The sequence below is a fragment of the Gastrolobium bilobum genome, unplaced genomic scaffold (assembly GCF_033153095.1).
Source record: "Gastrolobium bilobum isolate Gb01-03AN ecotype WA unplaced genomic scaffold, APGP_CSIRO_Gbil_v1 utg8498, whole genome shotgun sequence".
NCBI classification, from domain to species: domain Eukaryota; kingdom Viridiplantae; phylum Streptophyta; class Magnoliopsida; order Fabales; family Fabaceae; genus Gastrolobium; species Gastrolobium bilobum.
The window spans coordinates 82,646-101,708 of NW_026898476.1; the positions used below are offsets into that span (position 1 = coordinate 82,646).

At 33.8% G+C, this 19,063-nt stretch overlaps 2 protein-coding genes across 3 annotated transcripts; one reads left to right on the plus strand and one right to left on the minus strand.

Moving 5' to 3' along the window:
- The first annotated feature begins 1,325 nt into the window (after positions 1 to 1,325).
- LOC133316567 (mannosyl-oligosaccharide 1,2-alpha-mannosidase MNS3) lies at positions 1,326 to 6,277 on the plus strand. 2 transcript variants are annotated; one of them, XM_061518327.1, is made up of 6 exons: positions 1,326 to 1,504; positions 2,529 to 3,487; positions 3,679 to 3,940; positions 5,007 to 5,204; positions 5,370 to 5,518; positions 5,658 to 6,277. In XM_061518327.1, the coding sequence occupies exons 1-6, from the start codon at positions 1,427 to 1,429 to the stop codon at positions 5,905 to 5,907; spliced, it is 1,896 nt and encodes a 631-aa protein (XP_061374311.1). In that variant the 5' UTR covers positions 1,326 to 1,426; the 3' UTR covers positions 5,908 to 6,277. The 2 variants fall into 2 exon arrangements, with proteins under 2 accessions (XP_061374311.1, XP_061374312.1); XM_061518328.1 differs by lacking the exon at positions 1,326 to 1,504 and adding an exon at positions 1,520 to 1,613 and having other exon boundaries at positions 5,658 to 6,276.
- Positions 6,278 to 6,300: 23 nt separating this feature from the next.
- Positions 6,301 to 10,140, minus strand: LOC133316565 (potassium channel KAT2-like). Its single transcript, XM_061518326.1, has 11 exons — positions 9,962 to 10,140; positions 9,665 to 9,880; positions 9,413 to 9,568; positions 9,247 to 9,304; positions 8,839 to 9,156; positions 8,231 to 8,470; positions 7,998 to 8,096; positions 7,875 to 7,907; positions 7,592 to 7,777; positions 6,740 to 7,463; positions 6,301 to 6,488 (listed from the first exon to the last, which is right to left on the minus strand). The coding sequence occupies exons 1-11, from the start codon at positions 10,138 to 10,140 to the stop codon at positions 6,355 to 6,357; spliced, it is 2,343 nt and encodes a 780-aa protein (XP_061374310.1). The 3' UTR covers positions 6,301 to 6,354.
- Positions 10,141 to 19,063: the final 8,923 nt, after the last annotated feature.

The window sequence follows — 19,063 nt, forward strand, 5'->3', positions numbered from 1 at the left end:
CTAGAAACGTGACATGTCAGCAAGCCGAGTTTGCTACACCGGGTAGCGAACTTGCCCCCGTGACAGATTGAAAAATAACATTGTTTGCATAGCATTTAGATAAAAAAGTTGATGAACAGTGACATTTTGATCACTGTTCCTGTTAGAAATGGCCATTTTGTCAACGTCGCAACAAGTCACATGTTCTCACATGTATGCCACCATAGCCTCTTAACGTAGAGTTTATCATCAACGTCAGTAACATATTTAAAATAAAATTTAAGTATATTATATATATGGGTTTTATAATTCTCATTTAATATGGGAATTCAAATTTTCCTACACACCCTTCTATTTCCGTACTGACATGAGTCCTACATATAATTTTTTCTAACACCTGGGTCCCATATGTTTTTTATCTCTACAACATGAGAATTGAATTTTTTTTTTTTTTTTGAGTTACCCAACCCTAATTATCTCTTTGAGATGAGTTGGCTCCCTCCGATATCCCCATGAACTTCGACTCTTTGAGCCGGCTACGAGACTAATCCGGAGTGCGGGGGAACAGTGATGGCTAAAGGTTCAGCCCCCTCCCCAAGAATGCATTCAGCGGGAATCGAACACATATCCAACCTCACTAACTCAGCGCCAAGTTACCAACTGAATTCTCATTTAACATGAGAAAATCAAATCCCTATATATATATATATATATATATATATATATATATATATATATATTGTTTTATTTATTTATTTATTATATATAAAAATAAATAAAATAAAATAATATATATATATATATAAAGTAAAATCAACAATTAGCATGTTATTATTATTTTAAATATTAAATAATTATATGACACAATAACAAATATTATTTAATTTTAGTTATGGATGAATTTATCTGTTTAGACGACAATAAAATGATAATATTTTCTTTCTTAATTATTTTGGAGAAAGATATTGTAACAACTAAGTTATGTTACTACCAATATTGGTATCAATCAATCTCACCATTAGATCAATTATGTTGATTCAACGGTTATATTTATTTCTATCTTTGTATGGTCATGATTTTCTAAATTTAATATTTTATATTTATTTTCACCTTTGTATGGTTATGATTTTGCATATTTAATGCTTTCACTTTAAATCGGGGAATCATAACTATGCAAAGATGAAAATAAATATAACCGTTGATCAATATAATAACGGTAAGATTGATTGGTACTAATCCCACCTTGTTACAATATCCTTCCTCAATTATTATTATTTTTTAAAATTCTGTTTTAATATTTTCTTTTTTTTTTCTCTCCGTGTCTCTCTCTCAGACACTGATTGTTGAATTGCATCCCATGACGCTACATAGGCATAGCATCCTCCTGCTCCTGCGCAATCGAATTCCCACCTAAGTTGTTGTATCTCAATTCGAATTTGGATCCAGCATGTCCAAGTCTCTACCCTACTCCACCAAAGATGTTCACTACGATAACGCTAAGTTTCGTCACCGTTCTTTCTTCAAGGTACGGTCACACCCTTCTTAGCTTCTCCGATTTGCTCCAAGTCAACCCACTATTTAATTCATCGTTCGTTACATCTATAGAGTTTGGATTTGTGTAATCCTCTTACTGGGTAAGCAGAAAACTGTGATTTACGATTCACGGTGGAGTTTGGTTAGAAACCCATTTTGCAAATGCTGAATATTTCTAGATTGGTTGTTTTTGTTTGGTTTGCAATATGATCTGCAGATTATGTCTTCCAGATGTTTGATTAATGGACAGTGAGTTAAACTTGTTGGCCTTGTTACAACACTAGTTCTTTTTACCTGTTTTTCTAAGAGAGTGAAAGGATTTATTAGTTTGGTATTACTGATATTGAAGCATCTTATGGTATCTTGCTCACCTTGTTCTGATTAAGCCACATTCTGCTATGACTTTCTAGAGATGAATTTGCTTTTGCTGATCTATGAGAAATTTTTGGTGTTAAGATAAGATCAACATGTGGTCCATAGATTCATCTGTTTGTTTTGGGCAATGTTCAGATTTCCTCACCATGCATATTTTCCTGCTAAATAAGTTGCTATATTTAGAGCATTCAGAAATACTTGTTAAAACTGGGTTGCTTATGTGCATGTATTCTTCTAATCTTCTGGACTTGATGCTACATATCCTTCTCTATGATCTTGGCATTAGTTTCTCTCGATATTCCTTACAATTTTTTATCTATGGGAATTGCTTCCGAACTGCATAGCTTTTCTAATGGACATAATATCACTGTCAGGTTTACAATGAACATCATACTTGTATCTGTAGTACAAAAATGGTTCTGTTACGTGTAAAATTCTAGTTTAAACTTACTCCGATGTATGCATAACTAAAACCTATAATTTGTTGTCACTCCCTCCTTGATCTTTATATTTTCCTGACATCTTGTATGAGTTTAAAGTATCATTTATTCTGAGTATTAGCCTTCTGATATCAAATATTTTCTGTATTTCACTAAAAAGTAAAAAAAGAAACAAATGTTTACTATGTCTTGATTTTCCAGGTTATTACTCAGAGCTTCCTAACCAGTAACCTAAAGCGTGATTGTATTAGCTGTAGTACAGGAAAGTTTCTACTCCTGCTACTGGTCTTTGGTGTAGCATATCTTATGCTGACACATACAAGTCCTGGTCGTGTAGTTTCTAATGATCAAGCAATTGGGAATAAAAACAGTGAAGATAGCAACATTACTAATGGTGCTGGCAGATTAAAAAGGTTATGGAGACGGCCTCCAAGGCTTCCTCCTCGATTACCACCTGATGCTAAAGTGAATAATAATGGTATTGGCCATGTACCTGGAAATATAGATGCCAGATCAATGTGGATTACTAGGCAGCAGAAAGTCAAGGAAGCTTTTATTCATGCATGGTCTGGCTACAAAAAATATGCCATGGGTTATGATGAACTTATGCCGCTCAGCCACCTTGGAACTGATGGATTAGGAGGATTAGGTGCTACAATAGTGGATGCTCTTGATACAGCCATGATAATGGGTATTGATGAAGTTGTTTCTGAAGCAGGATCATGGGTTGAAGAACACCTTTCTGAGAGAATTAGCAAGAAGGGCCAAGTAAATTTATTTGAAACCACTATACGGGTTGTGGGTGGGCTTTTAAGTGCATACCATCTAAGTGGTGGGGAAAAAGGAATGAACTTAACTCATGCAGGACCTAAACCAGCTGTTTATCTAGAAACTGCCAAGAATTTGGCTGACCGTCTGCTATCTGCTTTTACAGCCAGTCCAACAGCTATTCCATTTAGTGATGTTATTCTGCATGACTTGTCAGCACATCCAGCTCCTGGTGGGCTGAGTAGCACGTCAGAAGTTTCCACGTTACAGCTTGAATTCAATTATCTCAGTTCTGTATCTGGTGATCAGAAATATGGTTTGGAGGCAATGAAAGTCATGGAACACATAAAGACTCTTCCAAAGATTGAAGGACTGGTTCCTATCTACATTAGGTATGGAATTCCATATAATTTAATTAGTGTATTTTTACATTTAATTTTTACTTTGATAAATCTTTCAATTTGTTTGTGTTCAGCTGCTTCTTTCATTACCCCAATTGTTTAGTCCCTTTCAGGCTTGTCTCTTCTTTATTTTATCATTATATTTCTACTAACATTCAGATATTTCTGTTAACTAAACACAGCCCTCATTCCGGTCAATTTAGTGGAGAAAATATTAGACTGGGATCTCGTGGTGACAGTTACTATGAGTACTTAATTAAAGTATGGCTTCAGAGTGGAGCTAGTAGCAATAGTAATACATCATATCTATATGAAATGTATAAGGAAGCAATGAGCGGTGTTAGGCATCTTCTTGTTCGGAAATCAATTCCAAATGGATTAGTTTTTGTTGGAGAATTGCCTTCTGGATCAAACGGTGGTTTCAGCCCGAAAATGGATCACCTGGTACACTGTACTTCCTAATTTTGAAGTTTGGCATTTCATGAAATTTACTTGGTGCTTTAGTTGCATGAAAATATCATTCAGTAGAAATAGTGCAAATTATTGTGCCATATATATTTGTCTGACAGTCCTGAACTGTGGATTGGTTTGTTATTTGAAGTTATTGATTTGTTTTTGGTGTACATGAAGTATCAAATTAATTTTTTTTTTTGCCTCTGAAATTATGATATTCCCACCCAATGGTGCTGTAAGGAATTATATGAAATCGAACAGATGCCCCTTCCGGGCTGCACTGTCACCTTTGTCTTATGTACTATAGTATAATATATGCCTGCTTAATGCTAAGCCATGCTCTGCTATGTCCATGGTTTGAAATTCATTCCATGAAAAGCATAAAATGTCTTTATGATTTGTTCCATGCATCAGGAATTGCATTTTCCTCGTATACTTAATTATATGTTATGGGAAAGCATTTTGGTTTTTTTACAACTTGAACATATAATCATATTACATTTTGTTACATGAGGATGTCATAATTGTATTCAACAATGACATTTGAATAAAAATTGAGCGTATATTCTGTGGTTCAACAATGACATTTGAATAAAAATTGAGCATATATTCTGTGGCAGATGTCACAAAAGAAAGGTGGGAAAATAAATAGTCACTTCCATCATTTACTGAATTGTGCGATACCATGATTGGTCCAGGATATTTACATTTGCATTAGCAGTATTACTTCTGAGTCGTGATTCTATAATGACTTAAATGCTCTTAAAAAGGTCTTTGTGCCAAACTTTCGGTGAAGCTTTTGAATTTGATAGATTAACTTCAGATGTGAATTTGACACTATGATTACAGAACGTCAAATAGTAGTTTAGTTTAATAGAAAAGGATCTTCCCTCCTGCATTTTAACTGATTATAAATGTCTGTCATTTGCCTTTTTTTCCGTCTCATTTTTATCTCTCAAAAATTCAGTTATACACTTTGATCATAATTGAGAGGTACCTGGTTAATGTTGACATTGACCTACTAACATTGATGTAAAATTTGATGTTGCCCATTTAGGTGTGTTTCTTACCTGGTACACTTGCACTTGGTGCCACTAAAGGCCTTACAAAGAAACAAGCAATGGAAAACAATATGCTTAACTTTGAAGACCTGGAAAATTTGAAGCTTGCAGAAGATCTGGCTAAAACATGCTTTGAGATGTACTCAGTTACTTCAACTGGTCTGGCTCCTGAAATTGCTTACTTTCATACTGAGGTTAGTAGGATTTTTTTGGCAGATAAGCACCTCATTATCTACTTATACCTTCTACTCTAGATGCTACATATGGAAAGTATTTTTTTCCATTTTGTTTCATTTTTATATAGCGAGAGTAGGGCTAGACTTGACATCGAGCATTTGGTTGTATGCCTTTATACCCAGGGATTTTCTGAACAAGGTCTTGATGGAGGAAATAAGAGCTCAGAATATGTTAATGACATCATAATAAAACCTGCTGACCGTCATAATCTTTTGAGACCTGAGACTGTGGAGTCGTTGTTTGTTTTGTACCGTATTACAGAAGATCCAAAGTATGATCTTCCCCCTCTTATACGATTAATTTATATTTTTTGTTTTTTGTGATCATTCACAAAACACAGTGAAGACAGGCTTAATTTTTCTTTTGCTGATTTTTCTGAAATAATCAGATATATATGTCTTGGCTTACAGATACCGTGAATGGGGTTGGCAAATATTTGAAGCTTTTGAAAAGTACACTAAGGTTGATACTGGTGGATATTGTTCTCTGGACGATGTAACTAGCATTCCTCCTCATAGAAGAGACAAAATGGAGACTTTCTTTCTAGGGGAAACACTGAAGTATTTATACTTGCTTTTTGGGGACAGCTCTGTTATTCCATTGGATAAATATATTTTTAACACAGAAGCACATCTTATACCAATCAATTTGAAGAAATGAGATTTATTCATCAAAGGCATTCAATAGACTGTTTTTAGAAATCCAGATTGTGGTGGCACAAAGTGAGATGCTTCTTTGAAGTTACTCTTATATCTCTTACTGAGCAAGGGCACTTCTGGTTGTGAAGGAATTGATTAGCAGGGGGTTCTCAGGGATAATAGAAACTGTCAATACTTTTTGAATGCAATACATCAACAAAACATTACAGAGTCCGTCACTTGATCATATGACTTATTGTCTTGGACTCATAACCAGCGTCCTATCTTCATGAGAATGTAAAATTTTGTTTCAACAATCATAAACAAAGAGCAGCTTTTGTAATAGAATTGTATGGTTTTGGAATATCTTGCCGGATGCTTAGCATTTTTTGTAATTGATTATATCATTACCAATTTTACCATTACCTTCCTAAAGGTTCTATCTATCTTCATATCTACATCGGTATCATCATGAACTCAATTTTTCACTATCGCTGCAAAGAAGAAAGAGATGATCACCATCTCTGATGACATTTATGTCATCTATCTCTGCATTCTCTGTATTAATAACTTTTTTCGGGTTGAAGCCGCCAAATTTTTCACCTGCAGTTTTGCAAGTTAATAGTTAGAAGGATATAGAGCAGTACGAAGTTCTACTGTTCTGTGTTCAGAATATTGCATTTGATTTTGGTAGCATCCCCCTCCCTTCCCAAGTCAAAAAATATAAAAAGAAAAATACTGATACTCTTCCCTTTCTCTCTCTCCCCACCTGTGTTTGTGTGTATATCAAACTATTTTTTCTGAGTTATAGGTTCATAAATCATAATCAATTATTCTTTGAGGTTAAAGCTTACCAGCAATCTTGAGCAGCTCTTTTAATGAATCAGGTAAAATTATCAGTTTTCCAGGCTCTCCCTGTAAGGCACTTCTGGATCCGCATAGCAAGTGGATTGTTATTCTCTTCTTGATGAATCTTGCCGCTTCTCTATCACTTGAAAAGTTAGAATTTCTTGAATTGGAGTTTGTGTATACTTTCTCTAATGGCAAGTTGATGGATCTAATACCATCTTCTCTTCTGTTTCTTGTTGTGCCATTCCTGTCAAGGTTAAGGATATCTGGCTCAGCAATCTTTATTCTATATTCATCTGATTTCTTCTCGCTTTCAGAACTCATTATTTGGTCAGAAACGCTCTTGTTTTTTAGCTGTTCTACTAGAGCTTTTTGTGTCCCCCCTATGGCATTTTGGTTCTTGGTATTTGCGTCTCTTTCAAGCAGAATTTCAACCATGTCTAGATTCTTTTTCTTTGAAGCGGCATGAAGATCTCTTTTGCCATCCTCAGGGATCATGTTATGTTTAATAACTAACTGATCATCATTAGTCACCTTATGCAAACTGGTCTCTGAGTCTCTGATATTTATGTACTTCTCTTCCTGCTTTAATGAATGCCCGTGTGAATTACTTGTACACTCATGAGAAGAGCTTCCTCTTGTGTTGCCTTCGTGATGCAGTTCATGAAGACCCAATCCAGGATCTACACGTGGATATTCAAAGCCCATCTCTTCATGCCCCTTTAATCTCTGTCAATAAGGATAACAAGTGATTAGGAACCTATTATTATTGAGGAGGGGGGATATATGCCATAAATGAAATTTGTAAAATATATTCCTCATGTTTTGAGTTTAGGGTCCTTCAATATCCTGATTACCATTAAAAGGTTATCCATTACAATTTGTGCATCTCCTGGATTTGCTTGTAAAACATTCATTAAGGCTGTTCTGTTGAGTCTTAAAATCTGAGAAAGCTCTGTGGTCCGAACTGTGAAAGGCTGTGGCACATGATACAAAACTCCAATCTCTCCAAATGTTTCTACTGCAATTGCTTTCCCGATTACCTGAATTGTTAATGTTGAGACAGGAAGTTATATTCAGTTGTTTCATTGTGGAATTTGAAGGAGAAAAAAAAATATATGATTGAATATTATGACATACTTGATCAAGCCCATCAATGTAGCGAACGAAACCCTGCAACAATTAATCCATTCATGGTTATTAGTAGACATTCTTTAAGATTCATTTATGGTTACTAAACAATTCATGCTTTAGCTAACTCACCACTGCCCCTGCAACCAGCACATAAAGGTCTGTAGAAGACTCGTTTTGCAGTATCACATCTTCCTTGGGTGGGAAATACTCAGCTTCCATTTCTAAAACCTATTATTACTTACATGGTTATATTAGATATTGTGACATTAGTTCTTCATCCTCTTACCCTTTGGCAAAGAAGAACACAGAAGGTGAAAGTAGTGTTATGATAATAAAAACAAACATGGCATGTGGGGTATTACCAGTTGGAAAAGGAAGTCATGGGAAACTCCTTGGAAGAGGTAGACCTTCTGAACGACAGGAAAAAAAAGATGGCATGCAATGCTTGAACGAATTGCCTTTGGCAGATCATTTAATATTTCTTGCTGCTTCAATCCTTCTGTTTTAAACCTCAAACATATGTGTGACAACAATTGATCCTCTATGCGGTGGGGCAAATGATTTCTTGAAGCAAATTCAGAAGCTGCTTTGACAGTATCTCTCTGTGGCACCAAAAGTAATCCTCTCTTCATTAGAGGGAAGAAATAAAGTTCCTCTTATCTGAATAAGTGTCTTTTTTTTAATGAAACGAAATGATTAGCTATTGCTAATAATGAAACTGAAGGGCAACGTAGCATGAAACCATGAGGAAGATAATGCTAGGTCAGAATGTGGGTCCTACATAATATTTAAAAGTTAAAACTAAGTTTTGGATGATTGTCCTGGATAGTGAGTGACTTTGAAGGGTATTGTTAAATGAAAATCAGAGTTTAGTCTAACGCATGTAGAATATAAAACTCTCATAGAAGGTGAGTGGCATTGGCAAATTGAGCAGTAGCAAAAAAAAAAGCACAAGTTTGAGAGTACATACAAAATTTCTGGTGCGGCTGGTCCAGTGGACTACAAGGTTAGTCATGTTTCCAATGATGTATGAAGTTAAACCCAAGTTGAACAGCATGTAAGAGATATCAAATAGCATCTCTCTTGTGTTCTCAGCATGTAAATCCCCATAGCCAGTGGTAGTAAGCGTGACAATGGACCAGTATATTGCAGTTACATATCTGTCCCATAAACTGTCTTCTTTAAAATTTGGGTTCGTTGCACCAATCCATGTTCTTTTGGAATCGGGGTACCTATCTGCAATTAGATAGTTAAAGCATCCCGCACAGTGCACTGCAAACAAGGTTACCTGAAATTTGGTGAAGGATGCAATTCAATTCTAGGAAGTAACTTGAAATTGCAAAGGAAGAAAGCAAACATAGGGGATTTAGTGGCTTACAGCAATGAGTTTTGTGCACCTTGTCCAGAAATAATTGAAGCGGATGTCCTTTTCAAGTCTGAAGCAAAAGCAAAGGAGCTAGTAAGCACTGTCATATTCTTGTAAATAGTATAGTTGATGACAACTAGAACAGAACCATAAAGTTGAATATGATATGATGGAGAACCTTGCAAAGAGAGAACTGACTCGTCTCAAACGCCATAATCTAAACATGTTAAGAACTTTGAAGCCAAGCTCACTGCTATGATTAGTGAGAAGGAGACTAATGGGCTGAAATGGTGCTGTTGAGCATACATCAAAAGCAAACCAGGTAGATATGTACCTGCAAGTTTGGTGTAGCAATATGTAGTAAGCAGAGTTTTTGAAGATTCATGTTAGATTTGAAGGAAGAAGAGTTTATATGTATGTATATATTTACCTGATTGCAATTCTCTTAGGATCATCAACAAGGAGATAAGAATGGCTATCTAGGTATGCCACAAAGAATGTCAGCACGATGTCAATGGCAAAGAAGCCATCAACAATGTTGTCTATAATGAATAGTGCGTCTTTCTTGTAAGGCATAAAGGCAAATTCAAAAGGGCAAATCCAAGCTGAGTATATGACTAGAACAACCAGTAACATCTCCCAGGCCCTGTAATGAAATATATGAGAAGATGCAGGCACAATATTCACACAAGAGTTATCTTACTGTGACTGTGTTAAGGGTCATCACCTATATCGAGGATTGAAAGGGGAGATTATGTATCTTTGTAGTTTAGTTTCCTGGTTCATTCGGGCTCCAAGAGATGGCAGAGGATCATTGGATAAAAAGCTGCTATGGACAAAACTTCCCATGTGGAATTCATCTACCCCGAACCTCTGGAAGATGTTTTTGGCACAAGAAAGTGACATGTTATGAGTTTGAATTCTCAAGGCTACAGTAGAGGTAGTTAAGTTTTCATGGGGTTGAATCCTATGGAATTGGCCCTATTTATAATCAGGCTCTTGACTTGTATGCACCGGTTTTAGACCACATTTTTTCCCTGCCTTTTCCACCTTGTGTAATGGGATAATATAAGCAGGGAGCTTATGCAGCTAATGCAAAAATAAAAAAGATATAAATGAGTGGTAAAAACGTGGAGGGAAAATCCTCTATCTTGTCTCAACAAATAAAGCTTGACAAAATGGTAGAAAAGTGGGGGGGTGATGGAGCACTGAAAGTGGCAAACAGGAAACTTTCTGAAATGCAGTTGCAGACAATTTTGCATGTCAAATAGAGGGTACAAAAGAACAAACAAATGGTGTTTCTTACCATATATATGGTGGTGCTAATGGTGGCCATGGGGTTGGGTTTAGTTGTTGTGGTGGTAGCTTCATGAATACATATGGAGGTAGAAATTAAATGATAAAAATATAGCCCTTGCTTTGGAATAACAGATTCAGGATTAAAGATAATGGTTAGTGATTACATTTCAAATCCAAAGACAGACTAGACAGCCACAGTAGAACAGGTAGGGATTCTATGTATGCATGACACGTGGAGCAGTAAGGCTTTTTTTGGGGGAGGGGTTGTAATACACTAAACATTTGTCCAAAACCCACTAACAAAAAATCCCATTCATAAAAGCTGCTGGTTATCAGTTATCACAATCCCCTCATGTGTTAATTCATATCCCTTCTCTTTCACTCTTTATAGTTTTTCTCCTGATTTAAATCCACCGAATTAAGCTTGTGTCCCACATGTGATTACTTGATGACAACCTCTTGCTTATAGATTCTATATTGTGAGGTAATGTTGATAAATATTTTTAGAATTATGAGGTTAAGATAAAATGTGTTATCAGGATTTTTCTTTATATTCTCCATTCATTCATTGTTAGAAATATTTGATGGAAAGGAATATAGCACATAAAACTTATTGCTTTTGAATGGAGAAAAATTCCAAGCAATAAAAGTTAGTATAAAATACAAAGGTTGAATTCCTTGAGATCTCTCGTTCATTAATTTAGCATGCGAAAGACTCCTATTCTGAGTACTGGTCCCGTATGAGTATCTTACAAGAATATTTCCCAAGAGATATGGATGGGAGTGCTAAACCAACTTGCTGGGGTACAAAGGTTGTGCCAAAAAAAAGCCAGAAAATCTGCTACCCAAATTGGACTTATGCTCTAGTATGGTAAATTCTCGTAAGTATGATTAGCACAAGGCTAAAAACCTCCCAATTTAAATAGCATTGATTACAAGCACCCCATTTTTTTTTCTCTCTCTCTCCCTTGAAAGAAAAATATTGCACAATTAAATAGTGGCAGCTCAGTTGGTAGCAAGGAAGCTGAGTAAATGGAAAGAAAAGGGTCTGTCTCGCACTTCAAATTAGTCTTATAGCCGGCTCAAAGAGTCAAAACTTATGAAAATATCAGAAGAGCCAACTCGCCTCAAAGAGGTAATTAAGGTTGAGTTAACTCAAAAAAAAAAAAAAAAAGTTATTGCACAAAATAATGAGCATAATTTGGATTTGATGCCCTTAGACCTTAAAGAAAGCTTTGTATACTATTTGATATTTAGCAAGGAAACTAGCTAGAAAAGGATGTTATATACAACTACGATGATGCAAATTATGGTTGTTCTACTTGTACTATATTAATTATTAATGCACACATGGAAGTGGGGTTATGGCACCTATAACCTGCAGAGAAACCCCACCTCTAGTGGGAGGCATATTGTCCAGGTATAGAAGGTTGTTGGCACTCGCATCACGTGGACTAATTAAGGAGTGGTTTAGGATTACTGTGGTTAAGGATTATTGTGTGAGACTCGAGTGTGGTTTAGTTCACTAAGGTTACCCCATGAATCATGATGCAAGTGAAAATACACTCAAAGGTTCAAAGGATGTTGACAATGCAACAAATCCCTCGTCCATCCCTCTTATAAGTACTGGCGAATCAGAAAATCTTATTTATATTTGCACGTCTAGTGGCAGTAAGTTCCGGGGCAGCGTTGCCAAAAAATTTCTTTCAAAGAAATTTTTAACTACATTTAAAAATAAAAGAATATAAACAAGAAGAGAAAATAAAATTATTCACATATATCAAGCTTTGTAATTTCATGCATATCTTATTTTTTGTAAATGTTATTTCAAACTATTAAAAAAAATTAAATGCTATTTCAAACTATTCACATAACAAATCCTATAATAGTAAAGATGGCTCACCAACTATTTATATATATCAAGCTTTGCTATTTCAAATGAAATTTTTCTTTGTGTCTGGACTTGCACACGTTACAAACCATGTAGGTACACCAGCGCATATAAGCAGTAATATTTCTCTCCAACTCTCTAGGAAACTGTACTGGTCAAAAGTTGTGGTTTAGCTTCTCCTAGCTATTCCACTAAATAAGCAACCATCTCACTCACCTCATATTTGTGTTTAGAAATTTTATAATTTTTTTTTTAATAAAATAAAAGTGGTGAGCATCGAACTCGTGATCACAGAAGCACCGATATCATGATAAATCATAATTTTAACCCCTCATTTATGGTTTTTATATATCTTTCTAACACATATAGTGCAGTTGAGCCTTGAATTTTCTGAAAAGGAAAATAAGAAGAAGAAAAAAAAAGTTACACATCAAGTTCCTGGATGTACGGTAAGAAAATGTTAATGAACTCAAACCCATTTTATAATCAATTTCATGAATATTCAAGAGTCCTCAATAAACCTGCTTTCGAAACATGCACAAAGAGGATTAGCAATTTCTTCTTATCCCAATAAAAAAGACAGATTTGCACAATCCTTTTCTTAAAAAACGCGATAAGCATGTTTTAAAAAATAAAGAAAGAAATGATGGGCTAATCCATAGAAATTATTTTGTGCCTTTCTCTTTTAAAAAAGTATAAGATCCAAATCCAATCCTTAATGAGCATTTTGTTTTTGGTATCAATTGGGGCTCACTTTTTTGCATTTTAGCATTTGCATCTGGTATCAAATGGGGCTCACTATCTTTCTCTCAAGCTATGCACAATTGGTGGCATTTGATACCCCGAGCAAATGTACATGATTAGTTTAACATGTTTTAAAAGTAAAAAAATAAACTCTGGTTACAAATGCATGGTTTGTTTGATAGCTATCCCAACACATAGTGCTTCCTTAATTGAAATATTGACCAGCCAAGAATGTCGAGACTTAATGAGATAATATATAAAAGGAACATTAATTTAATCCTTAAGCATAAATTTTGTGACTAAATAAATGACTAAAAGAATATTAAAAAAATTGAATTAGCATCTATTTTAAATATTTAAAGATTAAATTTGCATTCGAAATCTTGAAGAACTAACGTTATGTCTTCTATGTTTTTATAAGACTAATTTAAATATTTAGTCAAAATAAAAAAAAGGTATACTTTGGAAAATGGAGGAATGAATTCTGTACTTTAAAAATTACAGATAATGCATAATGATCAGACCAAATACAGTATGGGCTGGTCAATGTGTATTGGGCCAAATCACACACGGTTGAGACGAGGATGGTGTTCTTTGCCTTGGGCTTGGAGTTGGTGTATAGGATCAATATGCCTTTCTCTTTTGCTACCGCGATGAATCCGAATGAGGGGTACTTGCGAAGACATTCTGATGCATAAGTCAGTATCAGAGGCAGGTGTATGTATATGATAATGAAATAGATAGATGTAACTGGGTGTGTACCCTCTGCTTATATAGCAGTTATGATGTCGCCTTCATAAGGCGGTATGGCTTCTGATTGGCCATGTCTGGGCTGTAGGTCAGACTAGGACCTAAGTAGCCTTACCAGGTTATCTTGATAGAATCACGACGAGCTGGTGTTGTCCTCTGTTTATTAGTTCAAAGGCGCGGTGAGCCTGTCTTGGTTCTTAAGTTAGCTTCCTTATTTCTGGATCTTATATCAAAGGGCGATTTCATGCGCGATAGGGGCATCGCGTCTTGCTCTGCGCAATGCAGACATCGCGTCTTGTGCGCGATGTTGACCATCGCGCTTTACTCTAGATCCTTAATAGGATTTGGCTTTCTTGTATGTTATTGAGCCTCTAACGAACTTATATTTTATCTGGATCAAAATAATAAGCAATTTTTTATTGACACTTAACAGTGACCCAACGTTGAATACTAATGCCTACTAAACAGGAACATTACAATACAAAAAAAAAAAAAAAAAAAAAGGTCAGAATCCTACCAAGAAAAAGAGAATATTTGTCTTATGGCCATTGGAAGGCCACAAACAGCAAACAAGAGTAGGTCGATGGTCCTGTAGCTAGAAGGATGCTCCAATTGATCATAGATCTATTCCCGGAATTTTGTACTACTTGGCCATCACCATCAAGTGGTCTGGTTTAATTAATTAGTATTACCAAATACTGCTATTTCCAACAAAATATTGTGAACTTTCTACGTAACCAGAACTAGCGGTGTACATGGATTAGTTCGGGTCAGATTTTTATGTCGACTCGATCCAACTTGATTTTTATAGGTCAGGTATTTGATCCAATCTGTTTTAATTTGATCCAAGTCAGGTCTGATTTGGTTTGAATTTTTTTGAACTAGTTCAAAACCGGGTCGGATCTGACTGATTTCTGAAGTGGGTCTGACTTGGTTTCTGAAGTGGATCAAATTCGACCTGATCCGTTTTTGACTTAGTTTCAAAACATGTTTTTAATTTGATTTTTTTATAGTTATTGATTTATTTTTTAAACTCATGTAATTTAATTATTTATTTGTTTTAAAATATATAAATTTTATAATAAATTTGATATTTGTTGAATAAATAAAGGAATGTAATTTTAAGCCCCTGCACATGTGAAGCAAAATTAAAGAAAAGTAAAGGTTGAAAGAACACTCTTCTCATCTTAAGATGACAAATCACTAATTTTAACAATGATATATTATAAAATTACATAATGTCTACTGATAGAAAATTCATAAATTCAAACCCAAATTATACAATTATTATTAGGGAAAGATCAATTTGTTTAAGGCAACTCTTGGCTAATATGATTGTACATATATAATTTTAGTTATCAACTACAAAGAAAATAAAAAATTTAGGCTTTGTTTGGGAGTTTGGAGGGGAAGGGAATGAAGGGGATCCAAGGGGAAAGGAGGGAAAGGAAGGAAAGGAAATTGAAATGTATTCCCTTCCCTTGTTTGGGAGTAAAAAATATGGTAAGGGAAAAAAATGGAAAGTTAATGAGATATTTTCACCATTTTATCTTTTTTTTTAAATTAGTATAATTATTATATTTTACAAATTAAATTAATTTAAAATTTCTAACAAAATTATTTATGTCATAATACTAAAAAGATCATATTTTCGATTAAATTTCTACGTTACAAACGACGAAAATTTCGTCACAAAATTATTTTTTCGTCTGAATATTTTTTGTCAAAAAGCGACAGAATTTTTTCTCTAATGAAAATTTTGACAAAAATAAATTTTCTATCGAAATTTTTAACGAAATTTAGTTTCTGTCAAAAGTTTTGACGAAAATGATTTCCTTCATCAAATGTTTTAAACGAAAAAAAAATTCCGTAAAAAATTTTGACAGAATATTTTTCGTTCAAAATTTCGATGGGAATGTGTTCTGACGAAAATTTCGACGGAAATTGTTTTAGGGGAAATGTTTCATTCAAAACTTTCGACGAAATGTAGATTATCTAAAGAATTTTGACAGAATATTTTTTCCGTCAAAATTTTTTATCGAAATATTTTTTGTCAGAAATGTGTTTCGTTGAAAATTTTGATAGAAATGTTTTTTATCAAAAAACTTGACGAAAATATTCAGTCGAAAATTTTCGATGAAAATGTGTTTCGCTAAAAAATTTCTACAAAAAATTTTTTTGTCAAAAAGTTTAACGAAAATATTTCAGTCGAAAACTTTCGCAGAAATTTTAATTCTGTAAAGAATTTTGATGAAATTTTTTCCGTCAAAAAATTTCGATGGAAATGTTTTTCGTCGAAATTTTTGATGAATATATTTTTTTGTGAAATATTTTATGAAAATTTTGATCACAAATTTTGAAATTTTTTCATCAAATTTTTTTACAAAAATGTATTTCAGTCACAAATTTTGATGAAAATATTTTTCGTCAAAAATTTTTGCGGAAAATTTTGACATAATTATTTTACGTTAAATCTTTTCTTTTAACGTAATTGTGATTTTCTTTTTCTTTTTTTCACATAATGAGTATGGGTCAAATTCTGGGCAATGGGTCATTATTAAAATAAATCAGGTCTAAAACTGACCCAAGTAAAAGTGGATCAGTATTTAAACTCAGTTCAAAAAAAAAAAGATATTTATAAGTCAGGTCAAAATAAATCAAGTGCAGAACAAGTGAACCAATTTTTCACACATCACTAACCAGAACTGATTTAAGTTTCCATAGCAAAGGATCAATACGGGTTTTGTGTCAGTTTCTATAGAATGGAAAATTTTGCGTCTCTGGGTATATTGTGGTCATATCTACAATTATGCATTGTACTCCAAGCATATAACAATGTCGTCATTCACTACTTATGAGCGAAAACGAAATTCATCATAAACCTTGAAAACGAATATTCTTTTTTTTTAAGGTAAAATATCATTTTTTAAGTTTTTTTTTTTCAATATGTCATTGCTGGTTATAATTATACTCAGCCACGTACGTTTGTTGTGAATTGTTAGGTTAGGTTAAACGAATTTGAATATTTTGTTCTCTTTTCCAAACTGTAATTAAATCATGACAAGTCAATGAATAAAAAAAAAATTAAGATCACCAAACACGTGAACAAATTGATATATAATTATTAAGGGTTTATTTTTTTTAAAGTTATTTTAGATAACTTTATCTAATGTTCACCAAAACGACGTCGTTTTGGAGCGTAAATCATGGTGTTTTTGTAATTTTAATTTATTTCAGGGTTATAATAGTCTTTATTATTCTAATTTTTTATTTTTCAACCCCAAAACGACGTCGTTTCAATGAATATTAGACAAAGTTATCTAAAGTGACATTAAATACATTTTTTTCAATTACTAATGAGTTATTCCAATGATTTTGAGTTTTAGTTTTGTATATACTATTTTATTAAAAAATTGATTGAGAAAATTTTATCCCCTTTTGGTCTAGCTCAGCTCTAACATCATAAACAATAAACCGATGGAAGAAATTTAATATGGAAGTTATTATTAAAAAATAATAATTTTCAGAGAAGAGATTGACTTGTAAAACTTAACATTCTTATATCATTTAATAATTTAATATAAATTGTAAACTTTATTGATCTAATCGTCAAATTGTAAGTGAACTTTTTTTTTTTTTTTTGTATATCATTGTAAGTGAACTTTTAACAACACTAATAATATAATTAAATAGTTTTTATATTTTTATATACTTCAAAAGTATATATCACAAATCTTGATGTATGTCATTGGAGTAATAACTAATTTTAATCAATGTAATATTTTATTACTTTATATATATAATAATTTTTTGTCCAACGGCAAATTTTGAGATAAAATCATTCAATAAAAAATATTGAATAGTGTAAGAATTACTTTATATTTATAGGAATGCAAATCAATCCCTACTCTCTCTCTCTCTCTCTCTCTCTCTCTCTCTCTCTCTCTCTCTCTCTCTCTCTCTCTCTCTCTCTCTCTCTCTCTCTCTCTCTCTCTCTATATATATATATATATATATATATATATATAAAAGTTAAATCAATAAATAAACTTTTACTTATGTCCATTAAACGTAAAGAAAATGCGATAAGTGTTTGACGTGCGTTACTTACAAATAGATGCGTACTGTATAGAAAAAAATGCATATTGGAATGATCTCTAGAAGGACATCCACGAATCATGATAATTATAGTGCTCTTACTAATTGAATGAATTTTAATTTCTAATTACTTCAAATAATAATTCATAATACATTAGTATATATAAATGGTTTCCATTGCTATTATTATATAAATGTTAAGCGTTAAAGAAAGCTAAAGCGAAGACAACCGGAGATATATATATCAAGTATAAAACTTAGAACATAGAACTTTGATAACATTATTGGGAAATTGTTTCTATCCTTCTGAATCAAGGTTGTTATATGATCCCTAGACTAGTGACATCTATGAAGGAGATGGTTGCAGGCGATGGTAGATCATTATGTACAAACAATAGGCAAAGAGTAAAAGGAAGTGTGTGTGAGAGGTTTAACCCTTTATTTATAGAAAATTTTACCTGATATTGGATAAGACCTATTCTCCAAGGTTGGTGGGTCCATTAGGTGGGTCCAGAATAGTTGTCCTCCCCAAGTCCGGTAGTCTAAGAGCTTGGACTGACGGGTTAAAGTATTTGCCTTTATACTTGAGGTGCCTAAGTGGGGCCAAGCTCCAAGGACATGATCTTGGACAGTTGAAGTTGTGCATTTGATTATAGTCTTAATTGTCGTGTTGTCCTGTGCTTCTGATGGGTGGGAGTGGTTTCAGGGTGAGCTCAACTTCTTTTAGTGTTGACAAGGTCATCCATCTTCGACGAGGTCGATCTTTAGATCGGCTTATATGCCGGGTAAGTGTAGGCATTGTGGTGAGCTTTGACTCCTTGGACGAGTAAGGTTCCTTGGGGTGTGGTTGTCCTTGGAAAGTACGCTGCCTTTTATCCTCATGGTATGTAACATTTCGTGTGCATATGATGTATTAATTTAATTTACAGTATTAAGCGCAGCCAAAATTAAAGTAATCTCTTATAATCTATGAGATTGTGGAATAATCGGTAATAATGGGAAAATTGTGAATACTTTTTTTCTTTTTCATACGAATTCATTTCGCAT